Here is an 11,272-nt window from a genome sequence, read left to right on the forward strand (position 1 = left end):
ATGGGAGAGATAACAAAACTCTCTCCAGAGCCCCAGAAAAAGTCCTGAAATTGATTTTCATTACCTCCAATTATACCTAGAGCTCACCCTTGAACAGCTAAAGACACAACTTTAGGACTTAGGATTAGAGAAAGTGATGGGTTTTCCCAAAAGAATAGAATAGGTAGTCAACAAGGACAATCAACAAATACCTGCTGTAGCCTTTGACTATGAATGCGCATTAGCATTTTCTTTTTTTAAGACAGAGTCTTGCTCTGTCACCCAAGCTGGAGTGCAGTGACATAATCTCTGCTCACCGCAGCCTCCACCTTACAGGTCCAAGCAATTCTCGTGCCTCAGCCTCCCAAGTAGCTGGGATTATATGCACCACCATGCCTGGCTAATTCTTTTTTGTATTTTTAGTAGAGATGGGGTTTCCCCATGTTGGCCAGGCTGGTCTTGAACTTCTGACCTCAAGTGGTCTGCCCACCTTGGCCTCCCAAAGTGCAGGGGTTACAGGTGTGAGCCACCATGGACAGCCACATTATTGTTTTCTTATGTTCACTATAATTCAACTTTGGAGAATGTTGCCTTCTTCCCCAGGGATACCACTGTCAAAGAGACAAATATGGAGAGGTGCATAAAGAAAGAGATAGCTCACAATCTTCCAGAAACGTCTATCAGTTATGATAATCCATGTTGCAAAGGTGTTCCAGACAGACCACTTACAAATCCAACCAACCAATCTACTTTTAAAATAAGTAAATTGAAAAAAAGGAGGATGTATCTTTGTTATGTTCACCCTCATAACAAATTATCTTCCCTCCTTGAAATAGCATACTTTAAAAAACAGTGGTTGAGCCGGGCATGGTGGCTCACACCTGTAATCCCAGCACTTTGGGAGGCCAAGGCAGGTGAATCACTTGAGTGCAAGAGTTCAAGACCAACCTGGGCAACATGGCAAAACCTCATCTCTACAAAAAATACAAAAATTAGCTGGGCGTGGTGATGTGCACCTATAGTCCCAGCTACTCAGGAGGTCGAGGATACAGTGAGCTGTGTTCATGCCACTACACTCCAACCTGGGTGATAAACCGACACCCTGTCTCGAAAACAAAACACTTCAAAACACTGTATATAAAACCTAAAATCATATGACTCTTATAAGAAAACATGGGGTAAAACTTCATGATCTTGAATTTGGCAATGGATTCTTAAATATGATATCAAAAGTACAAGCAACAACAACAAAAGATAAATTGGACTTAATCAAAATTAGAAATTTCTGCATCCAAGAATGTTATCAAGAAAATGAATAGATGCCTATAGAATGGAAGAAAATATTTGCAAATAATATATCTAATGAGGATCTAGTATCCAGAATAGAAACAACTCTTATAACTCAACAACAAAAAGACAAACAGCCCAGTTGGAAAATGGGCAAAGGATTTGAATAGACAATTTCTCAAATAAGTTATACAAATGGCTGGTGAACTCATGAAATGATGCTCAACATCATTAGTCATTAGGGAAATGCAAATGAAAACCACAGTGAGCTACCACTTCATATTTACTGGGATGACCATAATGGGGTGGGGGGAACCGAAAAATAACAAGGGCTGGCAAAGGTATAGAAAAATTAGAACCCTCATACGTTGCTGGTGGTTGCATAAAATGGTTTAGCCACTGTAGTGGTAGTGTAGTGTAGTTTGGCAGTTCCTCAAAAAGCTAAACAGAATTTCCATATGACCCAGCAGTTCCACTCCTTGGTATGTAGAATTGAAAACGCAACTCAATTAAGTATGTGTATGAACATGTTCATAGTAGCATTATTCACAATAACCAAACGGCAGAAACAGCTCAAATGTCTATCAAGTGATGAGTGGATAAACCAGTTGTAGCACATACATACAATGAAATATTATTCATCCATGAGAGTGAATGAGGCACTACTAATAAATACTGCAATGTTGTTGAACCTCAGAAACATTATGCAAAGTGAAAGAAGCCAGGCAAAAACTGTCACATCTTCTACATTTCCATTTATAGGAAATACTCAGAATAGGTAAGTCCACAGAGACAGGACACAGATTGGTGTTCTGGGGCTGGAGTGAAAGTAATACGAGCAGCTACTGATTAACGGGTACAAGATTACTTTTGGGGTGATAAAAATGCTTTGGAACTAGATAGAAATCATGGTTGCATAACATTGTGTCTGAACTAAATGCCACTGAATTGTTCACTTTAAATGGTTGACTTTATGTGAATTTCACCCCAATAGAAAAAAAAAAAAATCAGTTTGCCTCTTCACACAGAAAAGATAGTAAATGGTGTAAAAGAAAACACACTTGGGGCCGGTCGCAGTGGCTCACGCCTGTAATCCCAGGACTTTGGGAAGCTGAGGTGGGCAGATTGCTTGAGGCCAAGAGTTCGAGACCAGCCTGGCTAACATGAAAACTCATCTCTACTAAAAATACAAAAATTAGCTGGGCATCGTGTTGTGTGCCTGTAATCCCAGCTATTCAGAAGGCTGAGGCACAAGACTCATCCGGGAGGCAGAGGTTGCAGTGAGCCAAGAGCACACGATTGCACTCCAGCCCGGGCAACAGAGCAAGATTCTGTCTCAAAAGAAAAAAAGAAAGAAAAAGCACTTGGATTTTTTTTTTCCCCTTGCTATGAGATAAGTAATATTCACCCTGGGGTCTTCTTTTCCATATATCCTTGGATACACACGGAGGAGAGCTTCAGAATAGCAAAATTAAGGGCCAGGCGCTGGCTCTTGCCTATAATTCAAGCACTTTGGGAGACCAAGGTGGGAGCATCACTTGAAGCCAAGAGTTCAAAATTAGCCTGAGCAACGAGCAAAACCTCATCCCTTCAAAATAAAATAATTAGCCAGGCATGGTGACACGTGCCTGTACATGGGAGACCGAGGTGGGAGGATCATTTGAGGCCAGGAGCTCAAGGCTGAAGTGAGCCATGATTATACCACTGCAGTCCAGCCTGGGCAGCAGAGCAAGACCCTATCTAAAAAAAAAAAAAAAAAAAGATTTACACAAAGGCTTTCCTACAGACTGTGTTACCTTTATATGTCATTTTAAAATTGCATATAGTGTTCATAAAATAAAATTCTATCAAATAAGTATTCAAGGATTATAGCAAAATTTTGAAAAGTGATTTCTTTCTCAAGTAGCCTTTTTACCTGTTTATTATTACCAAAAAATTAGCCCTAGTGGGCATTTCAGGGGGATTCAGCACAGAGTGTGCGGTGTGTGTGGTTGAGGAGGAAGGGTTGTAATAACTTGATTTATCCTTGTCTTAAATCATATGGTAACCTTTCCAACCAAGTCAAGACATTCCTTTAAACAGTAAACTGATATTTGCACCACTCACTTAATATCACATTGTAAATAAACCATCAACTAGCAATGCTAAAGGCAAGATTGTATCTAAGGGAAATATTTTATTTGCTTTCACTTGGAATTGGCTTTGTGTTCTAAAATTTGAACAACTGCATTTCTGTATGAAGATTTCCAATACAAGTATTTATCTAACCAACTGCTATTAAACTAGTGAGTCAACATTGTTGTTTGTAGAGTCATTTTTACAATGATAATCTGATTTGTACCTATAAAAACTCTGTAAGCTAAAGTGACTTTTTTGGTATATTTCAAAAAAAAGAAAAACAACGTTTTTGCTTAGATGCAACCAAATTTAATATATTTTGATGTGGATAGATTTTATAGTGAATGGTTTCTTTTGTATTTTAGAAATTATCTGGCTATCACTTAAAATAAGTTTATATGGAATAAATGTTATTTATGTGCTTTATCACATGTTATTTTTTGTTTTTGACAGGTAGCCCTATAGTTTTTCCAAGTATTTTTTCTGTTAAATGATGCAATAACAGCAAAAAGTTATGTCATTTCAGATTTCACTTTTTAAATGAGAATGCTTACTGCAAAGTACGTGCCAGTTCTACAGAGCTCTTTTGAGAACCTAAGAGTCAGCGATATGATAAACCTCTTGTATTGCAGATATCTCTAGGAGACTGTGTCCAGGAGATTCAAAACAGTAACCCTGCAAAATGTTTCACTGAAAAGGAGTCCTGTGGTCAATTAAATTTCAGACATTTTGTATTCGATATCCCTCTTAGAGAAGGGCAGTGCATGTTAGCATATTAAACCTCTGAGGAGTCCTGCCCTCAAGACTCTGCAGAAAGAAGCATGTTTCACTTTGTATAACTCAGCATTTCCTGAAGACATTGGCAGTGAGGGCCTCAGTTTTGCTGACTTAGTAACTGTTTCTGCTGGAGTGATCTGAGGAGCAGCCTTGGGGGATGCTAGATTGATAATCTCTGAAGTCCTTTCTGGTGTACAATTTCAGTGTTCTGGTAATGATTCTAACCCACCATTTGTCTGTCAGATTAATATAAAGTTAACCATTTATCCCATTCTTTTTTTTTTTTTTTTTTTTGATGTATCCAATTGCATAGGCTGTAAACAAAATGGCACCAAGCTTGGAGATGTTATCCTTCCACCCTGGGCAAAAGGGGACCCACGAGAATTCATCAGAGTCCATCGTGAGGTAATGGAAGGACACTTTGCAATTGAAATTGGATTTCATTTGGTCATTGAACATAATACAAAGACAGGGCCTCTAGCAGAGTATCACCTGTTTGTTACTAACACAGCCAGGCCCCCTTATCTACAGGGGGCACATCCCAAGAACCCCAGTGGATGCCTGAAACCAGGAATAGTACCAAACCCTATGTGTATATAAACTATGTATTTTCCTATACATATGTAGCTCTGATAAAGGTTAATTTATATATTAGGCATAGTAAGAGATTAAGAATAATAACAATAAAATAGAACAATCATAACAACATACTAAGAGCTATGTGAATGTGATCTCTCTCTCTCACTCTCATAAACATAATAATTTCAAACCATGGTTTACTGCAGGTAACCGAAATCTCAGAAAGTGAAACCACAAGTAAGAGGAAACTACTATGTTGTTTTTATGATTTTTAGTTATTTTTGTTCCTATTAACCACTTACCAAGGTTTTTCTAGTCTCTGAGCAAGTAATAGAAGTCAGCCAGTGACTAAATCTGTGTTTGAAATTATAGGCTTTGGAGTGTGATTATGTGAGTGCCCATCTACATGAGTGGATTGACTTAATCTTCGGGTATAAACAGCAAGGCCCTGCTGCAGTAGAAGCTGTAAATGTCTTCCATCATCTTTTTTATGAGGGTCAAGTGGATATCTACAACATCAATGACCCACTAAAGGAGACAGCCACAATTGGGTTCATTAATAACTTCGGTCAGATCCCTAAACAGGTATGGATGTTCTTTTCTTATGATTGATGTACTCTGTTTGATTTTGTAAATTTTGTAACATTTCTCTAGACTGTAGATGACCACAAAATAATTAAGTTTAGATTAACTTAATAAACAGCCATAAACATCACCTAGTATTTCAGTAGATTCCTACATTGTTGCTTTTTTCTCACTCTCACACTCCAAATAAATAAAAATTTTGTTTAAAGAGAATTATCCCTTACAGACTAATGCAGGGTGTGCTTTCTTAAACCTCCATAAGACGTAACAGGAGGGGCCTTATAGGCCACATACACAGAGATGAGGTTTTGTCTGGAGGCCAGTGGGAAACCAGTGCTGATTTTAGGCAGAGAAATGACATGGTCATATTTAATCTTTAGAAGTTTATTCTGGTCTCAGTCAGAATAAACTACTCTATGCACATCTCTCTCTCTCTCTCTCTCTTTCTTTTTCTGTGTGTCTGTCACACACACACACACACACACACACACACACACTCTGCTGGGGACCCAGATGGGGAGCAGAAGACCACTAAGAAAGCTATTGTAGTAGTTCAGGGAACAGATGATGTTGGATTGGGTTAGATTGTTGACATAGGCATCAGTGCTGTGCTGTGAGAGCACGTGCCACAGGAATGCCTAGGACGTGCAATAGCTGCCCTCACCACCTTCTGGAACTTGGAGAGGAAGACCAAGATCTAAGCCTTTCAGCACCCAGATACTGTGGGCCTGTTTCATGTTCAGCGATGAGCAAACCTCCCTGAAGAGACCTCATCCCTTCTCTCATCGCCGTTGTCCGAGGTATGGCAGGGGGGCTGGGTGCACCAGTAGTAACTGCAGCACTTCCCCACAGTGTGAAGGCACACTTAGATGAGCTGGTCAGACCACCCACCTTTACTAAATACCAGTGGCTCCTACTTTGATCCTGGCTACCTTCTCTGTTCCTGCTTTAGATGTCTCTACGGACTCCCTTTTGTAGGTTAACTGACCTTGAGGTTTCCAGGGTTGACACTTGAGAACACACAAAACAATGACACATCTCTTTATATAGAAAAGCCATAATAGATAGCAGGACATGTTATAACTGTACCATTCACAATGCAGTCTGATCACCTAGCAATCTGATCCCCTCATAAAATAAACATGTTTATTTTTATTTTTATTTATTTTTTATTTTATAGAGATAGAGTCTCACTGTGTTGCCCAGGCTGGCCTCGAACTCCTAGACTCAGGCAGTCCTCACACCTCAGCTACCAAAGTGCTGGGATTACAGGCATAAGCTATGGCACCTGGCCGTGTTTTTTAAAGCAAAATACTTGCTGATAAACTATTCACAGTTGACGAATATTAACTATACCTTTATTTAGTTAACTTTGTTCTTTTTCCTGAGAGTTACAAGGGCTAGAGCCATTTTTCATACCCTAGGGGAAATACATATTCTGAACATAAAAATCAAGACACTTGCACTGTTGCAGGATTTTTGTGCTACTTTGAAGTAGAAGAGGCCAGAAGTCTGAGAAGTATCGTTTGGATGCCAGCATATTTCTGGGACATACATTGAGTAATAGAGGGTACTTTCAAGTAAGGCCATCCTCAGGAATGTAGGTTTTATGGTCATGATCTCCATACATCATTATCTACCCGCAGCCTGGCGCAGTGCTCTGTCCTTACGTCCTCACATAAAAGTGCTTCAGTAAATGCACATTCATGAATGTGCTTTAAAACTATGTATCTTTATAGAAGCCTGATCTTTTGGTCCATTATGTAGATAAAATAGGAACAAAACATTTAAAGGTTTGAGAGCCTGGAATGTGTGTCTTCCTCTGCACAAAGAATTTTTTCTGTTTTTTTTCTCTTGGAAACCCCAAATGTCTAATTTACAAAGTGTGATGGTGTTGTATTCATCTTAAATCTCATTTCCTTTAAAGTTTTTCAGATCTCCTCCCACGCTGAAGTGCACGCTGCGTGCACTTCACGCTGGAGTGCAGTGGCGCAATCTTTGCTCGCTGCAACCTCCGCCTCCTGCGTTCAAGCAATTCTCCTGTCTCAGCGTCCCAAGTAGCTGAAACTACAGGCGTGTGCCCCCGCACCCAGCTAATTTTTGTATTTTTAGTAGAGACGGGTTTCGCCATATTGGCCAGGCTGGTCTCGAACTCCTGACCTCATGATCTGCCCGCCTCGGTCTCCCAAAGTGCTAGGATTACAGGCATGAGCCACCTCACCCAGCCATTAATATTTTTAATCCTATAGAAATACTGAATGATGATGTAGCACATTTTTATTTTCTTTTTTCCCTTTACAACATAGCAGAGTACAAAGAAGATGATAATGTTCACACTTTCAGCAAATCAGTAACACCTTTTTAGGACACCAAAATGATGTTTGTAAATCACATAGGCCACGTTGAAACCAGAAATAATCCAATTAGATAGAATGTCTGCCTGCCTTCAGTGGCACAGAATGACATTAGGCTACTAAGAGTTAACTTTCGAATATCATTGGAAAATAATTGTCAATCAACTGTAGATTAACTTTATTTTAGAAAGTTATTGTGAATTCAGCTTAGCGTAGAACAAGACAATAGCTGATGCTTTAGTATCATAGTCCTGCCCCTGCTTATTCAGGTGTGAGTTCTCTGGCCACCTTCGTAGCCTCTTTGAATCTCTTTCCTCAGGTGTGAAATGAGGATAATATAGTACCTACTGGTTCTTGTGAACCTTAATTGAAATAAGAACACAATGCTTGGCATATAAAAGGGCTTATAAGTGTGATCTTTCACTATAAAGTGTGTCATCTTCTTTCATACCAGTTATTTAAAAAACCTCATCCACCAAAGCGAGTGAGAAGTCGACTCAATGGAGACAATGCAGGAATCTCTGTCCTACCAGGATCTACAAGTGACAAGATCTTTTTTCATCATCTAGACAACTTGAGGCCTTCTCTAACACCTGTAAAAGGTAAAATAATGAGAAATAAACTTTCGATTTGTGATTTAATGGGATTGTTTAATAATCCCAGTTTAACAATAACAAATTTGCTTTTTGACAATAGCATAATTTGTTTAATAAGTGCCATTGATTTTGTGTTAAATTACTAAGTACCTACTAGTATTTATATTTTCTCTTTTTGCTTTTTTTTCTGCTTTCTTTATTTGGCTTGTTGGACTTCATATCAGAACCAAACAGTCTTCTCTCTCCTCTTTAAGATAATCAGAGCTCTAAAATACCAAAATCTTGTAACTTCAACTTTATAGGTTAAAAAAAAAAAAAAAATTGGCTTCATAATTTCATTCTCATTTAAATATGTTCTGCCTATCCAATATATTAGTAAAAGAACGTATTTTTAGTATGCCAGTGAAAAGACATCTATCTTTTATCTAATGGTATAATGGGATATGTAAAAATATTTTTTCAAGTAAGTTTTTTTCCCTTAGAATAAAAAAAAAAAAGTTCTGCAAAATCTTGAAGTTGTCGCTTAAAAATATCCAAGAATTGGAACAAAGTCTGGTTAACTTGTGTGCCATTCTGTGCCATTTGGCCTCATTACACAGATTCTGCTCTGTGCCAGCGTCAGTCACTCCTGGCGATTCTTCTGGAGTAGTAATGTGGTAATCAGAGTGCTGGTGTAGAGCAAGGAGTGTGTGCCTCTGGGGAATGACATGACCTTCCTTGAGGAAGTCTAAGGGCTGGCTATGACTTGGGAAGTACTAAGGACATAGATTTGTTGATCATCTGTGTCCCTATGACATTCTGGGGAGCATCCCAGATTACTCTGTACAACCCTAGAGAGGCAGACCTGAATGGTAGTAACCTAACCAGAGAGTGCCCAGAAATAGGAAAACTGGAGGGACGTCCTGCAGAGGACCTGTTAGGTTCAACATTCCACCCAGCAGGTCTTGTGGGAGATTCAAAAGCCCAGCTCTATTTCTGAGATTATTTTGTCTCAATGTAGGTGTCAGGATGCTTGATTTATATGAATATTTGAAATTATCCTCCTCTGAGATGATGACGTTAGTTTTTCCTGTTCCTGTCCTAATACCGTGATTTCTTTTTTATAGAACTCAAAGAACCTGTGGGACAAATTGTATGTACAGATAAAGGTATTCTTGCCGTGGAACAGAATAAGGTTCTTATCCCACCAACCTGGAATAAAAGTTTTGCTTGGGGATATGCAGACCTCAGTTGCAGACTGGGAACCTATGAGTCAGACAAGGTTTGCATTATTTCCTGCCTACTCATTTAATACTGCTCTTTTGTGGTCTGGCTATCCTATATGAGTAATAGGGTTGGGGAGAACCCAGTCCAAGGACTTGTCAGCTGTTCCTCCAAACCCCAAAGGAAAAGTGAGCTTTCCTATTTGGGGAAAGGAGTGCTTCACTGAATGAGAGCAGGATAAAGGAGTTCGTAGATACGTCATGTTCCCTGCAGAACAAGCCTCTTTTGCAAAGTCGTGTAATAGGGGCTAGCAGTTTTCTTCTCACTCAAAGAATTCCTCCGAGAAATCCCAGCCAGCAAGGTGCTCAGCATTTCTGTCAACCAGAATAGATAGCTGCCTTTTGATGAGTCACCCTCTGGCCCACTTTTCATTTGAATGCTCCAAACAAGCTGGCAGAAAACCTGTTGCTCTATGCCGCAAGAAGCAACAGCAACTGCTTTGGGTCCCATAAGTACCTCTTGGAGAGACAATCTGTAGTGATCCTTTAGTGCCCTGTGTTTGCCCTCCAACAGTCCCCTCCCAAATGCAAGATGAAAACAATCTGCACAGTCTGTTACGTTGTTTTGTAACACGATTCTATTTTGTTGATGTCCTCCTTAAACAGCAGCAGTCGCGCTCTCTTTTCACATTCTATCTACAGCAAATGCAGCCTTTTGCCACATTGTCCCCTGCACCTTCCATAGGTCACACAATTTCAGCATCATTTTCCCAGTCTGGAGAAACCAGAGACCCCCATTATGAACAAAGTCCTTTTTGGTTATGGCTTTCAGCAGCAGCAATAATTGGAGGTGGTAGGGGTAGTTCAGGGTAGAGATTCAGTGGATATGCTTCTGAACTAAAGCTAGCTCAGAACATGAGCCGCTATTTGCCAGTGAGGTGCCTGCACCTCCACTCAGCTCTGCTCCTTGAGTTTCAGAAGTTTGTAGTACTTAACCGCATGTGTGTCTCACATCCATTTTACTTTACAGGCTGTGACTGTTTATGAATGCTTGTCTGAGTGGGGCCAGATTCTCTGTGCAATCTGCCCCAACCCCAAGCTGGTCATCACGGGTGGAACAAGCACGGTTGTGTGTGTGTGGGAGATGGGCACCTCCAAAGAAAAGGCCAAGACCCTCACCCTCAAACAGGTAAGAAGAACATAGAAAATGCCAAGAGGGACATAGTCTATCTCCTGTGCCTACACCCTATAGAAAGTAAAAAGCTTCCATAATTCTGAGGTACTTCAGATATAATGGACAAAACCAAAGTTACGTTCTGTTGCTAGAAATACTTTTTCGAAAAATAAAGGAAATCAGAATAAACTTTTCTAACAATGATGTAAGCCGGTCCCTTTGTTACAATCTGAAGATAATTATCTTTAGGTAACATATATTTCAGTGTATTTAAGTAATATAAATGCAAAAGTCCAAATTGAATTTTTGCAAACTGAATTATGTTTGCTATTGACTCATTAATTTCCTTCCAGGGTGATTTCCATTTATCTGCCACTAAATTCTTTATTCTTTGTTTTTCTCTTTTCTCATTTGTCATATACTTAAGGATATGCCAAACTCATGAATATATTCAATAGAGCCCTTCATGATTTAATTAACAAGTATTTCTGATTGCCTGTTACATACATAATTCTATTATTAATTTTTACTTAAAGCAAGAGTCCTTTTATAATTAAGCCATTTCATGATATTTGATTTGGGAGAGAACTTTTTTTTTTTTTTTTTTTTTTTTTTTTTTTT

At 39.2% G+C, this 11,272-nt stretch overlaps 1 protein-coding gene across 5 annotated transcripts in view; it reads left to right on the forward strand.

Moving 5' to 3' along the window:
• WDFY3 (WD repeat and FYVE domain containing 3) overlaps positions 1-11,272 on the forward strand; it is a 315,830-nt gene that overhangs the window by 284,753 nt on the left and 19,805 nt on the right. For all 5 annotated transcript variants that reach the window (XM_023222515.2, XM_023222514.2, XM_023222517.2 and 2 more), the window contains 5 exons: positions 4,475-4,566; positions 5,113-5,325; positions 8,134-8,281; positions 9,382-9,536; positions 10,508-10,666. In XM_023222515.2, the coding sequence (XP_023078283.1) occupies positions 4,475-4,566; positions 5,113-5,325; positions 8,134-8,281; positions 9,382-9,536; positions 10,508-10,666 (767 nt within the window). The remainder of the gene's footprint in view (positions 1-4,474; positions 4,567-5,112; positions 5,326-8,133; positions 8,282-9,381; positions 9,537-10,507; positions 10,667-11,272) is intronic.

This window comes from Piliocolobus tephrosceles, chromosome 3 (genome assembly GCF_002776525.5).
Source record: "Piliocolobus tephrosceles isolate RC106 chromosome 3, ASM277652v3, whole genome shotgun sequence".
NCBI classification, from domain to species: Eukaryota; Metazoa; Chordata; class Mammalia; order Primates; family Cercopithecidae; genus Piliocolobus; species Piliocolobus tephrosceles.